Source organism: Vigna unguiculata, chromosome 3 (assembly GCF_004118075.2).
Source record: "Vigna unguiculata cultivar IT97K-499-35 chromosome 3, ASM411807v1, whole genome shotgun sequence".
NCBI classification, from domain to species: domain Eukaryota; kingdom Viridiplantae; phylum Streptophyta; class Magnoliopsida; order Fabales; family Fabaceae; genus Vigna; species Vigna unguiculata.
The window spans coordinates 6,271,789-6,292,466 of NC_040281.1; the positions used below are offsets into that span (position 1 = coordinate 6,271,789).

Below are 20,678 nucleotides of genomic sequence, written 5' to 3' on the forward strand. Positions count from 1 at the left end.
AATTAAAGATAACGTTATGAACACATTATATAACAATAATTCCATCTTAAACATACGAAAATAATTTATTTCATTCTCTCACTCATTCATTGAACATAATTAAACTATGAATCAATTTCTACAAGACTCCTATTAAATGTGTCATGATATTTGAATCCTTTAAGCACATCAAAATTACAATCATCAACTTCATGGACGGTGCATTTAAAAAAACAAAAAAATCATTGCATTTCAAATGTGTAATAAACTATCACTTAATTCCTCATTTCATGAGATTTAAACTAGGATAACTCTTTGAGTAAACTAGTATGACTTCTTTTACACTATTTTTTACGTTCTTTAAAGAATTGGTTCATGATTTTAGAAAAGCTAGAAAATATGACTTCTTTTACACTATTTTTTATGTTCTTTAAAGAATTGTTTCATGATTTTAGAAAAGCTAGAAAACTTCAAAATTGTTGCTAAGTTGCATGAATCACATACCAAACATACTAGTGTAGATTTAGACTAACAAATGTTAATAAGTTAAAATCTTACACATGCAAAACCTAATAGAAAAGAGAAAGATTGAAATTTGGAAAAGAAAATTACTTTGATCGATCAAAATTCACCTCATAAACGTCTCACCCATAAATACGAGAATCAACTTCAAAAATGTTAGAAAGAAATTAAACAGATATTAAAAATATACATTATAAAAAGATAATGAAATTTAAAAATGAATAATCACATGATTTAAATTTAAAATTATATATTTAATTTAAAAAATTTAAACTCTTATTTATTTATTTTTTTAAACAAAGATCTCTATCAATTACAATAAGATATTCAAAACTATATATATATATATATATATATATATATATATATATATATAATTATAGCGATTTGAATAGTTATAAATATAAGAAATATAAGTAATAATATGAAAACAAGTTGGAATGGTATAACTTTGTTTTTTATTTTAATTAAGATATTGTATATTTATAGTGTTTTTGAGTTTTTAGTTCATTTTTTAAAAAAATTTATATAAAGAAAAAATGTCCCTTTTAGTTTTTTTTTCCTTTTTTTATGGCTTCCAAATTCCCACTTTCTACCTAAAATAATTACAAAATGAATTAATTATATTATTCTAAGCATTTATTCACTTTAAATCAACTAACTACCAAAAGATTAAAGGTACCTCAAATGAAAATGTCAAATCTTTTGATTTTAAACCTTAATTTCGACTTCTGAAAATGTAACCCATAAATTCACATCTACAAAATCCTTCCGTTTTTTTTGGTTAAATTCCCACTAAATTATAACTTGTAAAATTAAAATTATTTAATTAAACCTATCAAAATATACAATATACATTTGGATAAAAAGGACTATAATTTACTAATTTCAAAATAAATGAACTTAGTTAACTAAAAAACTTACGAAACTGAAAATATATAATCTAAACAAAAGTGTTAAAATATGATTAATATGACGAAGATAATTAATTTGGTTATATAATGGTATAAAAATAAACAGTAGATTTAAATTGTAAGGACCCTAATCATCATCATCATCATATATGTATAAAAGAAATTTTGGATGCATTTCTACTGGAATCTAGAAGACCGTATTATCTGCTTGGCGTCGCACCTTATTCATATGCTAAGATAGTGTTATTACAATTACTAAAACAGCAAAAAAAATGTTAAGTCAATTATTTTAAAACAATTTACATAAATTAAGTTAACATTTATAATAAATATATCTAAAAGGTAACAAACGAATTTTTTATAAATTAGTATTAATTTAAAAGAAATTATTCAAATTTTTTAGAATGCATTTTAAATTGATAAAGAAATTATTATTTTTCTTTAAAAATATATATGAAAATCAATTAAATTTCATTAATTTGATTAGAGTGAAAACACACGCGCGCGAGTGTGTCTCTGTGTAATTTCTTCTTAATAAAATTGTGAGGAAGTACGTACGAGCTTAGTAGCCAAAGGTGAAATCGAACCCGACCCGATTTGTGAGAGGCCATGGTAGAGAAGAAGACTACCCGTGTGGAACACGTTCGTGTGCTGCGTTCCACACTATAAGCTCTCAAACTATCTCACATATCTCATCAACTCCTTGTCTTGTCTTCTTCTCTTCGGTTAGGTGTTAAGTATTTTATAATTGACCACACCAGATATACCATATATTCAATTGGCGCAACCCAACGCGTGCCTCTTAAAACCTTCTTCTATATTCAATACCTTTGCGTTCGTTCCCACCTTCAGCCACCGAATGAGGATTCATTTTCAATCATTTGTATATTAGGTTTGTTTCGTTTCTATTCCATTTCTGTGAGAACCAATTTCTCTATTTAGTAAGACTTGGGATTAGCTTTTGCGGTTTTTATTCATGTTACAGCAGAATCGGATACGTTATTCTGATCGCCGCAGAGAAAGCACTTTCACCAACAATCGAACATGCTTGCTGTTGTTGAACTATAATGTTCTGTTTTGCAGCGAATATTTTCTATTTCGAAGCTTTCGGCGCGTTGGATAGGAGGAGCATGGTTAACGTTTTCGACCTTGGAGGTTAGCTTCTGTTAGGGATTTTACACCTTTGGATCTACTACTGCGGACAAATGGAGAGTTTTATATTTTATTATAAAAAAATGTATGTGATGTTTTTACTGCAAGAAAACTTGTTGGCGTGTATTTTGTTTAGTTTAATTACACTTAAATCTGATTTAAATAGAAGAAATTTGGTATGGTTGTTGTTATTTAGTCATCATGGCTCTTGATGTGATGAGGTCATTATTTGGTATCTTGAACTGAAGCACCTTGCCCACTGAGTATGGTGCATCTAAAGCATGCCAATAGGCGTTGAGATTGAAATTTCCCACAGTTCTGCCTACTGATCTGTCCTTTTTTTTTGTTTTTTTTTTTTTATGTGAATTTTAATTTTGGCTAGATTTTGTTGCTCCCGAAGGTTCGAAGAGCTATTGTGACGAGTTTATTTGTTGGTAAAAGAGAAGTTGATCTTTGGCCATGTCTTCCCTTCAACTCTTCCAACTAACCCGGCATGGCCAGGGTTTTCTGGCTTCGAGGAGGTATGTTACCTTTTTTTTTGAATGTTCTTGGTGACGAGTAAATTCAATCTGCGTTGACGTTGACTTGCAGCTTAATTTGTTTGCCCATCGAGCTGCTGCATCAAGTTTATCCTTTTATCAGCTATTTTTATTTACTCTATCAAAAACTAAACTTTGTTTTACGCTCAATGAGAATATTCGATCACATTCTCATAATCAGAAATAGAATACATAACGCTCAAAGCTCAGAATTATGACCCATTAAGTAATTGCTGAGGTTTTACAGTCAGGTCTGAAACTGTAAATTGAAGTAGTAACGTCAAAGTTTATTTATTTTTTTGGTAGCCACATTATGATCCTAGTTGCTTCTACATTGCCTGCATTTATCTACAATTTTCTGAAATATAAAGGTTTTTCCAAAATTGTAATTGATTGCGACTGTAATTTAAAATCTTTGCAACAATGCCAAAAACTAAATAGGACTAGACAATGGTTGTGCTACACAAAAGTCCCTATGGTTGAATCTCAAGACTTCTAATTCAACACGGGTTTAAATCCTTAGAAACATGTACTATTAAGTATAAATTGGTAATTACCATGAATTTTATTGTAAGCAAAATGGTTGCCCTGAAACTTACACTCTTTGGGCATTATTTTCCACGTGAAAATATGCTTAAAGACTATCATTAGAATTAACAGGGACCGGGAAAACAACAAAACTTATCTTGATAGAACAATTGGTAAGAAATTTCTTCATTCTTTATTGATCTTATCATTTATAATTTATTTCTCTGAGGTTTCTGCTCCATGAGGCTAACATTGCTGTCATAGTCTTATCTGATAGATTAGTATTTTTCCTCCTCGATCACAGCCTTGCATCTTCATATTAGTAGTAGCATTTATATACTATTTTGTTTGTTGAGTGGTATTAATCATTACAATGTTGAACAAGTTTTGCATGTAAGTTGATTTGTTTTCCTTGTGCATTACAACAGAAAAACTCTGCTACTTGCAACTGGTATATTAGTTGCTGGTGGAACTGCAGCATATGTGCAATCAAGGATTAGAGTTAATAGACATGATTTATTAAGCGATTCTGATGAGCAAAGTAATGATAGAGAACTCCCAAAGGAGGAGGTTATGGAAAGAACTTCTGCACCGAAAGTTAAACAGAAAAAAGGAGGGTTGAAGTCACTTCAAGTGCTTGCTGCAATTCTTCTGTCTGAGATGGGCCAATTAGGTGCAAAGAACCTTTTAGCTTTAGTTTGTATAGTGGTAAGTCTATTTTGTTGTAGATAATTATGCTTTGTGATTATTTTTAAGATTTCAATGTAAAAAGGCATGATGTATTTGTTGTGATATTTTGTTCTGACAACTTATCTTTGACATTAAATGCCCGACTTTGGGAGACATCATTATGAACATGTCATGTCTACCCACTACGTATAGGAAACTTATTAATCAAAATAATTTTTGGTTCAACTTATCATTCATTTTTTGGACTGATATGAAGTTTCATGCGGTTCATACCTTTAATCAGCAGATACGGTTCTTCTGCTGGAATGCATCATCAGGAGGGATTGAACTCTTGTGTGCTCTGCATATAATGGAATTGTGACTGCAGTTGAAAATGTTGTTTATTTTGTCTGTTTCATTATATGATTTGATGTGATGATTTTCTTATTTAAATTGTTAGTTTAAAACTAAAAATCTAACTAAGAAACCTATTCTAACATACACCGGCATAAAGACATTGCTTTGAAATCTTATGAAGACACTTGAATAATAAGAGGGAGAAAATAAATATTATATTAATTACAATCACTATAATTACATTGTCAACTCCTCTATTTGTGACAATCACATTCTCTTAAAAAAGGAAATAACATCTGCTCAAATGAACGTGTTGGTTCTAGGGATATTTTAATCCTAATAATCCCTTATTTACAACAAAGACAAGATAACAGACAATATGCTTATGAATTGACAAAGACAATTACAGATTTATCTAGGTTTTTCTTCTCCACTTATGAGGGGATGGGGGAATCTTGTTGGTTCATATAAATTACTGAAGGTGTAATCCATAAAAGGGTACAGGAAAGTGCTCTCTATATTTTCGATATTGAAAAAGAATTAATTGGAATGCTGAGGGTTATATTTTTTTTTGAAATATCTAAATAATCTTTATCAAGAGAAGGTATATAAAGAATGCTACAAACAATAACCAAACTGTGAAGCCCAAATACTCCAAAATTGGTGAAATACTAGTGTTGTGTGCATATCTGGTACGTGTTCAGCGTGCAGTACATATCCATTGAGTATCCTCTGTTTTTTTTTTCTTTTTAAAGTTTTACTGGTTGATATGTTGAAATACAACTTACCTTAGATATGACAACCATACAAAATATGATCCTTCTTTTTTCACAAAAATTTAGAATAACCGTTTCAATATAAATTATAAGATATACTAGGATGTCATTTTGGGATATTTATATGGGAAAGAGTATGTTGTAGTACGGGGGAGGGAAAGGTATGGAATTTTGTTTTTTTAGCTATGATCACAAGTATCTTTTAGCAGATTGTGGTAATCATCTACTCATTTTGTTATGCATTAATGTGAAATAATTATTTTTTCTTTACAAAATATGATCATTATCAATCATATGGTTTTCTAATTTGTTCTTGTAAATAGGTGTTAAGTGTTCATTCTCATAAGGCAAGTTTCTACCCTAAACAATTTTAAACCAGAAAATAAAATGAAATTAAAACAACAGTTCTAAACTTTATTTGATAGTATATTATTTGGTTGAATTGCTTTATTAAAGGCCATCTTCAATACTTCCTCTAAGAATGCCAAGCCTCATTCAATTCGAGAATAACTCTTCCATCTTTTCGTCATTTGTTGCTTAATCACTAAAACTTCTCCATTTTTTCTTTAATATTTCATTGGGTTTAAGTTTCTGTTCATTTCTCTCTTTTTAGGGCAAGTTTGTAATAATGTATTTGCTGTTTTGGTGCACAAAGATTAATTCCAAAAGCTTTGGCCTTTTGCCTGGCTAATTGCCTTTTGGTATCTTTGTTACTTGATAGTTCTGTTATAGAAAGATGTAATGTTTTGAATCACTCTCTTCTAGTTTTATAATTGTCTTGGATTCTCTCACCATGATTATTACTTAGATTGAAACTGTTTCAATTCACCAAAAACTACAGTTACCTCTCAAATCCCTCTGGTTTCTGTGCGCTTTAGAAGGTAAAATATCATACATGTAAATAATTAATCATGTGACTATAACTAAAGATGCGGTCTTGGTTCTGTTCTTAAATACAATTTGACTTTTTTATTGTTCATGCTTATTCAAGTCTACTAAGATAATTGCATAAGAATGTAACTTGTGCTTGCATGCCTGAAGGAGTGTCAGCTTATAAACACAGTAGACTGTGACATTAACTTGAGAAAAATGGGATGGAATCTTTTATTTGAATATGGAAAGTACAATAGACTGTTCAAGTTTGTATGAAAACAAACCATTGAATGTCAGATTAGCAAATGTGTTGGTTGAGTCACCAGAAATAAATAATAACAATTTTTAGCTGACAACATTTGAATTTTATTTGCAGGTGCTGCGAACCACTTTAAGCAACAGGCTAGCAAAAGTACAGGGCTTCCTATTTCGTGCCGCCTTTCTTCGACGTGTGCCAATGTTTTTGCGGCTAATTACAGAGAATATTGTTTTGTGTTTCCTCTCATCAACTATGCAGTCTACATCAAAGTACATTACTGGGACTTTGAGTCTGCACTTCAGGAAAATATTGACGACACTTATCCATTCTCACTACTTTAAGGTAGATGTTGTTGGATTGTATGTAGAAACTATCTGTATTTGATTGTCTGTATTGAGCTTGCAATCTATTTGTGCATTGCTCCTGTCTTGCTTCCATTTTTCTTAGTAGTTTTAACCTGTTTGTAACTCTGGTCCTCTTTTTCCTCTTTATTCTAAATATATGGAAGTGTACTGCTTCCAGAATTTTCCTGTCAGCCTTGAGTTCTGTTGTGTCCTTAATTCCATATACTGCTTAAAGAGGACAATAAATGTTATAAACTTTTAACCTGCTGGGTACAAGGCTTTGGAAAATTAATTAAGAAAACGGGAAAAGGGGCCTTCTGTTCAGTTGTTCTTGGTTTGGGCATTGCTGTTGGATCTCAGACATGTCCTGACTATAGCACTCAGATTGTTTTCCGCATCTTGTATTATGTGCAAGTTAACTCAGAAGTCGTAAAAGAAAAAGTATTAAGCTAACCCCATTGTTGCTTTCATCAATTGTTTGATATATCCGGAATCAAATACTTTTTTAATTGCAAGTATGTTAATAACCATCCCGTGCACAATTCAATATATTTTTGGTAATTGCCATGCCTCCTGAATGACACTGTTATATTGTTCTACTTAGTTTTTGTGTGAACCTTCTGTTTAAATATACTTTTATTTCAGAACATGGTGTATTACAAAATATCACATGTTGATGGTCGAATAACTAATCCAGAGCAAAGAATTGCAAGTGATGTTCCAAGGTTCTGTTCAGAGTTAAGTGAGATTATACAAGATGACCTAACTGCGGTGACTGATGGACTGCTATACTCTTGGCGGCTTTGTTCATACGCAAGCCCTAAATATATCTTCTGGATATTGGTAAATCTAGCTAAAGTGTACTGTTTCACAGATTTCCCATATGCTGCTATGGTTTATAATTTTTTGTTGAGTTTCTGATGGCAGGAACCTATTTGATGTAATGTTAAGTCTGTGGTTGTGTTTTCAATAAATTTTGTTTCCTCTGCAGGCCTATGTACTTGGAGCTGGGGCCACAATCAGAAACTTTTCTCCTTCTTTTGGTAAACTTATGTCCAGAGAGCAGGAATTGGAAGGAGAGTATCGGCAGCTTCATTCACGGTTAAGGACTCACTCAGAAAGTATAGCATTTTATGGTGGAGAGAGGAGAGAAGAAGCGCATATTCAGCAGAAGTTTAGGTCCTTATTTAGACACATTAAGAGAGTGCAACATGACCATTGGTGGTTTGGCATGATTCAGGATTTTTTATTGAAGTACCTTGGTGCTACTGTTGCTGTTATTTTGATTATTGAACCTTTCTTTTCTGGCCATCTAAGGCCTGACAGTTCAACTTTAGGGCGTGCAGAGATGCTAAGCAATCTAAGATATCATACTAGTGTCATTATTTCCCTTTTTCAATCTCTAGGAACTCTTTCCATTAGTGCAAGACGGCTCAACCGACTCAGGTATATTTTATTGGTCATATATCCCTTAGAAGTTGATATTAGAGGACATGCCTTTCTAGGGTTCATTTTGTTTGTATATATACTCCAGTTATTTGTATGTTTTACAGTGGTTATGCTGATCGTATTCATGAGTTAATGGCCATATCAAGAGAGTTAAGCCTGGAGAATGAGAACTTTTCACTGCAAAGACAAGGAAGTAGAAATTGCATTAGTGAAGCTAACTACGTTGGATTTTATGGTGTCAAGGCTAGTGAACTCTGCTGAACTATTTATAACTTTTACTTCTCTTTATGTTTTTCATATCTTGATCGTGATGATGCTCCCAAACTTCAGGTTGTGACCCCCAATGGTAATGTATTAGTGGATAATCTAACTCTTAAGGTTGAGCCAGGATCAAATCTTTTGATTACAGGTATGAACTCTCTGCTTGGTGGGTGTTTCTGATTTTACATTTTTTGGGTGGTTGAATAAACTTTGTCAATTGATGTTACGTCATTATCCCTTCTTTTCTTTTGTTGCAATAATCATTCTCTTACATATCTTATTTGGTGGGTGAGGGTTAATTATTCATGCATTTCTGGGGCTTAATTTTTAAACACGCATTTATAGTATCCACGTGACCTGAAATATGGCAAGGGTTGTGCACTATTGGCACGGAATTTAATGTAGATGAAGCTTTTAGCTTGCTTCCTTTCTTTTTTTTGGCAAGCACCTAGATTACTGCATCCAACCAGGTTCTGCATCAGAGATACATTATATTCAATGTATATTGTTTCTCAACAGTGTTTCATGCAATTTATGTGGGTGCCATTGTAAAATCTTGTTAAATGTAGACTACTTGGAAACAAAAACTTAGTATTCCCTTTTATTGGGATAAGGCTTGGTAGTTGCTGGTTGTAATGTTGTCCTGAGAGTATAACCCACGAACATGATTTTTACCTGTTATCATCTATTACCCACTTTTACCTTGTGCATTCTCCTGGAAATTCACTTCAGCCACTGCCTTGTGGTACTTGTTACTTTTCGTTAGCAGCTTCATAGAGGTTACCACCACTGTTGATCATTTCTAGATTGCTGAATATTTTAACTGTAGTCTTTTGGGTTATTTTTGTTATTTTAGGACTGTTAGTTTTGAATTTAAAAATCAAACAAGGCCATACAACTGACGGATTTGAAGCTAAGATTAATTGTAAACTGGCAGATATATTATTTACCACTTTGATTATCAACTGATTTAATTAAGGTGTCTGCTTTAGTTTTAGTTTTTAGTAAAAGGATTTGCATTGATGATTGATTTTATACGCATCAATCAAATAAAAGTTAATAATATTAATTGTAATGTAATTGATAGTGCACTTGTAGCTCTGCCCACTGATACTATGCACCTGTTTTCAAATGTCAATTCCCTTCATGCATCTTGTGCCAATATTGTTGAACCACTTATGCCTCTCTAACAATGTTTTGTTGCACAGTTTGAGCAAATTACCACTTCTAATGCGTGGACTAGCTCAGTCCTTCTGTTCAAGAAAAAAAAAATATAAACTAACCCAAAGATAGTAAATAGTTTCACTGTTCAAGATTTGAGGTGGATGGAAAATTATATATTTTGGAGTCAAATAAAACCATAATTGATTTGATGCTTGTCTGTTTAGCCTTTGACAATCTGAAAGTATCATGTTTCACTTGTATACTTGGATTTGAAAATAAGATTTCAAATGGTTAATTGTTATTGACACGCATTTACAATTATTTTGCTGAAGGTCCAAATGGAAGTGGAAAGAGCTCATTATTTCGGGTTTTAGGAGGTCTTTGGCCCTTGGTATCTGGACATATAGTGAAACCAGGAGTAGGATCTGATCTTAATAAAGAAATCTTTTATGTGCCACAAAGACCATATACTGCTGTAGGAACACTACGTGATCAGTTAATTTACCCTCTTACTGCCGATCAAGAGGTTGAACCACTTACAAATGGTGGGATGGTGGAGCTATTGAAAAATGTGAAATTCATATACTCTTACATCCTCGCAATGCCACATTAATGATATTTATGTCATTTTAATAATTATTATTCATTTGAAATGCTTTTACATGTATTCAAGGTTGACCTTGAGTATCTACTGGATCGGTATCCGCCTGAAAAAGAGGTAAACTGGGGTGATGAACTTTCATTGGGTGAGCAACAAAGGTTAGGCATGGCTAGACTTTTCTACCATAAGCCTAAATTTGCCATTCTTGATGAGTGCACAAGTGCTGTCACAACTGATATGGAAGAACGATTTTGTGCTAAAGTTCTGGCTATGGGTACATCATGTATTACCATATCTCATCGTCCAGCATTAGTTGCATTCCATGATGTGGTTTTGTCCTTAGATGGTGAGGGAGGCTGGAGTGTTCATCATAGAAGGTTGGAAATTGACTGTGCGCTTATTAGGGTTTTCCTTTGACACTGTTATTAATTAGAAGATTCAAATTTAACTGCAGTGAGGACTCTTCTACTGAATTACAAAATAATACAATGGAGGCATTAGAGACAAAAAGACAGAGTGATGCCAAGACAGTTCAAAGAGCATTTGCCATGAATAAAAAGGTTTAGATTTTTATGATTCTTGTTTTTTGGTATTTTCTGGTATCTTCATGGTTCATTATCTTTAATTTTTATTTATTTTTCGTTTTTTCCCTATGCCTAGGATTCTGCATTCTCGAATTCAAAGGCACAATCATATATTACAGAAGTAATAGCATCATCTCCATCTACGAAACATACCACTTCATCTGTTGTTCCCCAACTTTGTGGTAATTCAAGGGCACTGCCAATGAGAGTAGCTGCCATGTGCAAAGTATTGGTAAGTATCTTGAGCAGATATGCAGTTGTAAAATTTTGACTTTATATATTTCTTTTGTAACACTTTACCATCATATTGACTAATTGGTTAATTGTATATGCTTTTGGATATGTCATTTATTAATTAGTGTTGATATTACTCTGTTAATGATACATTTATTAGTCTAAGTATCTATTGCTCTTATCTTTTCAGTCAATTTAATGTAATCAAGTTCTAAATTTCTACAACCTGCATTTCTAGTGTGTTACTGATTGATGGTGACATTGTTACGTAGGTTGGCTTACTTGCAGTTTATTTTTAGACTTTTATTAGTTGCAAAATGGATGCAAATTACAATTCTTTCGATTATATAACTTGGCTAGTAAAGTTATGAAAAATCAGGATGTCTAATCAATCAATTTAGTTATAGGCAAGTCTTTCGTTTGACTAAGAATGGTAATAAGATCGAATGAATCTGAGTTATCTTAAGATCAGGCTGACTTGCTAAAGTTGAATGATCTTTAAGGTTCAGGACAATGATGGTGGGACATGCAGGCTTGGAAGATGTAATTGGCTTTGATACAAAGTAATAGAACTGTTTAAAATTCCAGAAAACTGAATACATAATTGTTGTTAAAAAATAGCTTCAATACTGTAAAGGGGGGATGATTAGCTTCTAATTCACAGACAGCAAATTTATTCTATTAATTGTATAGGGGGCTACAGATCTCACTTTGATTATCGAAGTATTTTTGTTAAAGATGAACTCTTCCAATCCAAAAGCCTATTAAGCTTTTCAGTGGAGGTCCATAACAAAAACACCCTTATACAAGAGCCCAATGTGATTGGGCCTAGGGATGACAATTAAACCGGTATAAACAGGTATTCGTGGGTATTGCCGTGACCTGTCCCGATGTCAATGGGTAATACCCAGATTAATTGGACATGGTATGAATGAACATGAGTAATACCTGATTTTTTAAATTAGGTTCATGCATGGGTATGTATATTTCACATTCAAGAAAAGATAATTATGTTTCTTTTTGCTTTTTTTTTAATGAGTATAGGTGCGAGTATAAGTATACCCGTTAGGATGAGATGAAGTACAAATTTCATTCTCGTTAGGCACCGGGAATAGGAATAGGGATACTTAAACTGGCATCCTCTCCATCCCATAACCATTCCTACTCTGGCTTGTTTTTATAACACTAGTATAAATCTAATCATAAGTATAAATGAAAGTATAAGGTTTGGGCATTGCAATGTCTTGCTCAATCTAGTAATACATGTTGGCTTTGGTTCACTTTTCATTTTTCCCTGTCCGAAACCCTGAAGTAGTTGAATGGCACTGTGAATTATGTGTTCGTGTATGTCCTGTAGATCAACTATTGTTGATTGGAAACTAATAACTGATATTTGAAAGAATAGCTGCTTAATTACAGTGTTGCTTGTGTGTAATTAGAGGAGTGTTACTGTCCAACATATTGTTTATCAATATAGAAGAATATGAACTTTCAACCTTTGATCACCACATTTTGCATTATAACTCTCCCAAATTGATTATGGTCATTTGTTGCTATTTTATTGATGACTTACTGTGAAAATGATGGTGGCTAGTACATCAGTGATGCATTTAGAGTCAAGTGTTTAACATGGTGAAAAAAATGAAACTAAAGAGTAATTTGTGTGTGCACTATCTCCTTGATGATTTACTGTGAGCAAACATCCTTCTAAAAGGATGTATTTTGCGCATTGGTTAATCATTTATCGCATGCTTTCAGGTGCCCACCATATTTGATAAACAAGGAGCACGACTACTTGCTGTTGTTTTTCTTGTTGTTTCAAGGACATTGGTGTCAGATCGTATTGCATCACTGAATGGTATTTTGCTATCTCTGACTTTTCATTGTTGAGAGATCATATGTATAATGTCCCTGGGTATTTGTGTTCTCAGGTACCACTGTGAAGCTTGTTTTGGAGCAGGATAAAATTTCCTTTATTCGATTAATTGGTACAAGTGTTCTCCAAAGTGCTGCATCTTCTTTCATTGCGCCTTCTATAAGGTATTTAACATTCACATTACAAGAAACAACTTTGCTAAAGTCCATCGTATAAGGACTTCTGTTTAAATTGTTCGTACCATGAATTAATACTTTTTTAGGAGGGTGGGGTTTGAAACTAGGTATTTTATTACTGGAATGGATATCTCAATAATTGTTGATGCATTACCATTTACCATGGATTTCTATATTCTATTATTTGTATATTATCGATAGCACCTAAAAAAATGGAAAATATTGTATAGTTGCATAGATAGTTGGAGGCATTGAAATGGGGGAAAAGGTTGTTTAGGTTGACCTAAAAAGAGTTTTTTAGAAAGTAAATTTAATATGTCTGTGCTTATTCTACAGACACTTGACTGCGAGGCTTGCTCTTGGTGGACGGATTTGTTTGACACAACATCTACTCCAGAACTACTTAAGAAACAATGGATTTTACAAGGTAAATTCATTCATTTCTCAGCTTCATTAATTTAACTTTCTGAAGACTGTAAGATTGTTTGTGTCTATATCTATGTTTGAATAAATAGTACTTTCTGATTAATCAATGTCACAAATTCTTTCTGTTATATCTAGAAACTTTTATTGAAATAATTTCGCGTCTCAAATCTCATGGCTATCATTACATTCTACTATTTCCCTTCAAATTTAACATAATTTTCCATTTTGTTCCTTGACGTCTTCATAGTTGCACGTTGTCTTTAACAATTGAGTTAATAGCAACATTTACCTTCTGATACAAACATGGCAAGTTGGCAACTTTCTTAGGTGAAAAGGCTTATAGGACGAGTATTAGTGGCTGGATGGGGGTGGGTAACTAGATTTAACCAGAAATCACATTCTCATGAAATGTGGGATAATAAAAGGGTAAAATAGGGAATTTAATAAAAATCATAAATTAAATTCGTATTAGTTTAGTTCCAATAACATAAATATATTTTGTGGTCTTCATTGTTTATGATGGTTGACCGGAAAACGGACTCTCACTCTTGCCATCTCTATCCCTTTCAACTTTCACCTCTTTACTTGCACATATAATTCCTCGGTCATTGCAACTAGCAAGGCCTTTGGTTAGAATCCGCCTGTCATTGCCACAGTCTTGACGCTGGCATCTGGCTAGAGCACTGTTCTCTGACTCTGATTTGAACTCTGGTCCCATTCCCTGCCGATGGAAAGCCACATTTGAACTGGCTGGCACCAAATTCTCCCATAAATTGCAACTGCAAGCTCGTTGGGGCCAGATTCTTTTCCAAGGATCTCCCAGCTGTGCCGCATGCTGTTATGCCTTCGAAGGCAACATGTGTGGTATGGTTTTTACAATGGGATCCTTGGTTATGGTTTTCAAAGGAGTGTGTGTCTTCATGCGCCTGCAATGACGAACCAAGCAGAATATTGGTGACCAACCTCGCATTGGTGAAAGAGGAAATAGCCCGAATTGTGAAAACTGCCAAAGGCTGTTATGCCTTCCAAGCCAACATGTGGAGTGCACTTGGGAATCATTAAGGACAAGACTCTCCTCGCCGTATTACTGCAACCCAATCATAATTGGATCCTGTGAAATGGTTTCCAGTTAATTGTAAGTGTCTTTTCCCGCTTGTAACAATTACCCAGGTGGAATGTTAGTGACCAACCTCGCTCAGGGGGTAACAATAATGGGAGCTAGGACCTTTGATGTTACTTCCCAGGACAGTTGAAAGAGCAAGTAGCCCGAGGATTGCAAAACAGTTGGTGGTGAAGAAAGTCGGCAATGTGAGAATGATTTTGGCACACAGAACGGTGAAGGACTTGTGGTAGATGCAGCGTCTGTTAGCCAGAATATGTTTTTGTCCACTGCTGTTAACAATGAGGACAACAAAAATATGTTTACATTTTATGAGGACAAACTAATACGAAATCTTTTTGGGGATATTTTTGTTAGTTTCCCTAATTTTAGGGACTGAAAGCTTAATTTACCCTAATAAAAAGTAATTGACATTCCCAAGGGATGATGTGCCAGGTCATACTGCTGATGTCACGTACCAAATTGTCATTAGTTTGAGAATGTAGTCTAGGTTTAAATTTCACTAACAAAATATATGATTCGTTGTTATCATTATATTTTTAATAATAAATATATTATTCACCTTGCTATAAAGCCATTTTGGCAAATGGCGGATGGCTGGGGCTTGGTTCCAAATTCACATTACTTGGCGTATCTTTGTAGGTCTTCCACACGGCAAGCAAAAATATTGATGCTGATCAAAGGATAACTCATGACTTGGAGAAGTTAACAACAGACTTGTCAGGACTGGTCACAGGAATGGTAAAGCCATCAGTGGATATTTTATGGTGAGTACTTCATTTGCAAAGTAGTCACTATATTACTAGTACATGATGAATTAACATATTTTATGCGTTCTCTTTATTTTTATTTAATTACTAAGTACTTTTGTTATTGTAAAGGTTCACTTGGAGAATGAAGCTGTTAACAGGTCGGAGGGGAGTTACCATACTCTATGTTTACATGTTACTTGGTCTGGGATTTCTAAGAACTGTTACTCCAGATTTTGGTGATTTGATAAGTCAAGAACAACAACTTGAAGGAACATTTAGGTAAACTTATACTACTGTCTACTAACATTCCAGGTACTGGTCAACTAGTGCTGTGGAATTATTCTGATCTGTATCTCTTTATCCTTTTCTAGGTTCATGCATGAAAGACTTTGTACTCATGCTGAATCTGTTGCTTTCTTTGGAGGTGGTGCTCGAGAAAAAGCTGTGAGCATCCTAACTCAAGCAGCTATCGAATTTATTTTCTTGAAGTGTGTGCATGTTTGATGACTTGCAAAGGTTGCAATGAAACTAAATGCTTATCACAATAACAATGTGGGAGGAAACTAGAGTGTCAATCCACTATCCAAAATTTAGACACTTTGTTTGAAAGTATTTTTACCCTATTGGAAGCAATAAAAGGCAGTTGAGTTAGCACTCTGAGTGGGGTGGTTGTTTCTGGAACTAGCACCCTGACTACCTGGTCATAAAACAGCAGCCATACCATTATGACGGGAATCACCATGACCATTTACGAAGCCATAAGCAGCAAAAATCAAAGCCTCCATCCCACTTTCTCATCACCCACCTCTTGATTAAGCATACCCTAAATCATACACATGATTATGTGTTTGAACAAATTTTACATGATGTTAGGCTCTAATACAGGGGAGTGTGAATTGGGATTCAGTTTGGCAGGAAGAGATCAAATTTATTCTGTTAGCTCCTTTTGATGTTATGATAATGTCTCGATGACTTTAGTTTCAGTAACAGGATTAAAACATTGGTTATTGCCAATTTGTAAATTATGTTCTTAATGTTTGTGCAGATGGTCGAGTCTAGATTTAGGGAGCTTCTCACTCATTCCAAGTACCTTTTAAAAAGGAAGTGGCTGTTCGGTATCCTGGATGATTTTATCACGAAGCAACTTCCACATAATGTGACTTGGGGCTTAAGCTTGTTATATGCTATGGAACACAAGGGAGACCGTGCATCAATAACCACCCAGGGTAAGATGTTTGCATTGAGTCATCTACTCTCTTTATAGTTCTTACTCTCCCATCTCACAAACGGTACTATACAAATAGGTGAACTGGCACATGCACTGAGGTTTTTGGCTTCTGTTGTTTCTCAAAGCTTTTTAGCTTTTGGTGATATTCTTGAATTGCATAGAAAGTTTGTAGAGCTCTCTGGTGGAATTAACCGGATTTTTGAGCTTGAAGAACTTCTGGATGCGGCACAATCTGGTATTAATTATCCTTTAGTTTTACAATCTATTATATCAAATAATATATTTGTGTTTCTATGGCAGTAACTCTCTTTAATAGTCATAATGTGTGCTAATGACCTTCTACCGTACAGAGGATATCACGAGTCTTAGGTCTATACCTCCAGTGAGGGATGTTCATTCCACTGATGTCATTTCCTTCTCCAAAGTTGATATCATAACCCCTGCTCAAAAGATGTTGGCTAGGGAATTAATATGCGACATTGAGGGTGGGAGAAGCCTACTTGTTACTGGTTAGTATAGTTTTTATTTTATTTGCTTTGTCCTTTAAAATAGGGGATTTTAATGTTATTTAAATTTTGGTCTTACATGTATCTTATTTTTAAAAGGTCCGAATGGAAGTGGAAAAAGTTCCATTTTCAGAGTTCTTAGAGGACTCTGGCCAATAGCCAGTGGAAGACTCTCTAGACCATCCGAAGTTGAGGATCAAGAGACTGGATCCGGTTGTGGCATCTTTTATGTTCCTCAACGGCCATATACATGTTTGGGAACCCTAAGGGATCAAATTATATATCCCCTTTCCCGTGAGGAGGCAGAGGTTAAAGCACTGAAAATGTATGGAAAAGGTAAATTATCTTGGGTGCAAGAAACACGGCAGGGCTTAAAAATTCCATTCAGTAAAAGTGAAGTTTCTTACGATACATTATATAGCAAGTTGGTAAATCCGCTTTGATTTTCTATTCAATGGTTAAAGTGTGTCGTACTCTTTCTTTCTATTACTATGTTAACATACAAATGAAATGTTAACAGTGGCCCTCAACAAGGCTTTATCTTATGCATAGGGATATTTTTTTAACTCTACTGCTTACACCTTTCAGTATTCGACTCGCCAAAGTGTATAACAATGCAACTTTGTTACTTTTCATTAAAATCATCATCACTAGCTGAGAATAAGTTCTAAGGTTGTGCAGTGCTATAAAATGATTGTCAAGCTGATATTGTTGAAAATCTCTCTTTTGCTTACCTTTTATTTGGGGGAAATTACTCGGGACTGTTTCCTTTCACAGATCAATAAAATTTCTTTGTTCTCTTCACCAACTGTTTTTAAGAGTGCATTTTCTTTATTTTGCATTTTTATTTTAGCTCTGATAATTGTAGTTTTGCTAATTCAGGTGAAAAGCATGCTGACACCAGAACTTTGTTAGATTCACGGTTAAAATATATACTAGAGTGTGTCCGATTGAATTATCTTCTAGAAAGGGAGGAAGGCAATTGGGATGCCACTTTAAAATGGGAAGACACTCTTTCTCTTGGAGAACAACAAAGATTGGGGATGGTATGCGATTCCAATCTCTTGTAATTTTAGACAGAATGTTTTAAATATTTATTATCACGCAGACGTCCTTTAAGACTTAAATTCCTTGAAGGAAGACATTTTTATAATTTGCCATATTCTCTTCGAGTTATTAACGTTGCGCATTCTGTTCTGTAAGGCACGCTTGTTCTTTCACAAGCCCAAATTTGGTATCCTTGACGAGTGCACCAAGTATGTATGCTTTTCCTTTGCCCCTTTCCTTTTCTGGGAAATTGTTACTTCTTATTCATCGTTGATCTTGTTTAATATTCTGAAAAAAAATCATGTTGGCAGTGCAACTAGTGTTGATGTCGAAGAGCATCTGTATGGACTAGCGAAAGATATGGGAATCACGGTTGTTACTTCCTCACAAGTAAGTTGATTCTATAAGTGTGTGGAAAAAAAAACTGTCGAGCTAAATTTACTGAATTAAGAGAATTCACATAGGTGTTTCTGGACTTGCCTCATTTCCTTCCCAGTGCTCACCTATTTGATTTTTTAGTTATAGATAAAACATGTTAACTAGCTTAAACTAAATATCTGTCTCTGTACCTGCCCTCAGCGTCCTGCTTTAATACCATTCCATTCAGTGGAATTGCGGCTGATAGATGGTGAAGGTAATTGGGAGCTTCGATTGATCAAGCAGTGACTTCACTATAGCATTGTTGCTGCATGGACTCGGTATATACTATTTAAAATATTGTGGAGTCTAGGAAAAACTGGCTGTTTGCAAGCATATAGATTAGGTTTGCCAACAAAGGTGAATCCTATATACCTGTATTTTGAGTTTTCATATATATTCTCCAAGATTCAATGTTTACTCGATAGACTTGGGGGAAGACGAACAAAGAAGCAGCCGAAAAAAGCCAAAATTGGTAATAAGTTGGAGCACACAACCATTGCATGATCTCTCTGCAGTGTATAGTGACCAGTCATGTACAGTTCCCCCCTCTTCTTCATATAGGTAGTTGATATTGGTTCATATGTTGTAGCCATTGGATGTAATGATTAACATTTAAATTGTTTTATCAATAAAACAGCAGGAAAGAAGAGAAGCTCTTCAGGCTAGTTTGCTACTTCAAAATCTTCTATGCTGTTCTTTTCTAATGTTCTTTATTCCCATGCCTCTGTATGCAAAGGGGGAAACTGTCTGAATCTTGCTTAAAACTGGAAGACTTATAGCCAGTTGCTTGAGTCAATGTAAAAAAGAAGAGAAATGCCAGACAGGTTCTCCCTAACACTCCTTGAAAAATCAATTCAATTTTAAGAAGATACGTGAATCATAATTAATAAAACAAAACAATTTAACATTTTTATCTTTTAGAATAACACAAAATGTATTAGTCAACAGTTACAATTACTTTAGATATCTCAAATTCAGAACTCTTAAAAAAAGCATCAATCAAACAGAAAACAAAACTACTTAGCACACTCAAAGAAAAAAAATTGTGTTAACTTCAAAACCCTAAATCCTAATCGCGATACCTTTTATTGGTAGCATCTTGGTTGTTGCCGATGATGACAACTCCAACCTTAGTCCTGACTTCAATCCATATAGTTCCAATTAGGTAATTAATTCTGTTAACTGTCGTTGGAATTAAGTGTGTGCTACTCCAAATTTCGAAATGTTTTCTCCAAATGTTTTAGTTGTTGTTTTGATATGCAAATTTACAGAGTTAAAAAGACTAAAATGAAAATTCTTAAATAGGTAAGGATCAAACCATAACCTAAAACTGTTTTGGTAAATCTGATGTTAAATTATCAATAACAGTTAGTTATACCCTACACTGTCAACAAATTTTCATTTTGAAAACTGATGGCTCATCCCAAAGGCTTATCGTAAAATGACTATTGAACCATTTCATGGATCACTGAATATTGGCACTTTTCTTTCTCTGTCACCCTGAAATCATTGCATTTATTAATGGGAGTTTCTAATAATATAAATATGGTTGAACACCCAAATGCAACAACTTTTTCCAACTTTGCAGTGGTCAACTTTTAATTTTTATCTGTTTTTTACATTATTATTTATTAAATTACCAAAGAGCTATTTAAAAAAAAAAAAAAGAAGATTTGGTCAATGTATAATGATCTATTATTTTTGCTGTAGTTAGTTGACTAAATTTACTTATATAAACTAACTAAGAAGAGTTGAGTTAGGTAATAGTAATTCGATTTTTTAAGTGAAACACTAATCAAACAAGCACAACCCTTTCTAGAGAGAGGGAATGTGTAGAATGCATATCAGTAATTAAATACTAATTGAGTATAAATGTAAGAAAAAGAGGATCACCAAACCCAAATAAAGTACATTTAAAGTCA

At 33.8% G+C, this 20,678-nt stretch overlaps 1 protein-coding gene across 1 annotated transcript; it reads left to right on the forward strand.

Annotated features, from left to right (window-relative positions):
- The first annotated feature begins 1,992 nt into the window (after positions 1–1,992).
- Positions 1,993–19,437, forward strand: LOC114175816 (ABC transporter D family member 1-like). The gene is made up of 27 exons (XM_028060632.1): positions 1,993–2,307; positions 2,401–2,570; positions 2,950–3,088; positions 4,063–4,342; positions 6,686–6,910; positions 7,558–7,755; positions 7,904–8,358; positions 8,466–8,604; positions 8,692–8,770; positions 10,119–10,357; positions 10,460–10,764; positions 10,842–10,947; positions 11,048–11,203; positions 12,964–13,063; positions 13,137–13,245; positions 13,594–13,684; positions 15,446–15,570; positions 15,685–15,834; positions 15,927–15,999; positions 16,601–16,781; positions 16,860–17,018; positions 17,134–17,292; positions 17,389–17,625; positions 18,172–18,335; positions 18,493–18,545; positions 18,648–18,726; positions 18,916–19,437. The coding sequence occupies exons 3-27, from the start codon at positions 3,027–3,029 to the stop codon at positions 19,000–19,002; spliced, it is 4,011 nt and encodes a 1,336-aa protein (XP_027916433.1). The 5' UTR covers positions 1,993–2,307; positions 2,401–2,570; positions 2,950–3,026; the 3' UTR covers positions 19,003–19,437.
- Positions 19,438–20,678: the final 1,241 nt, after the last annotated feature.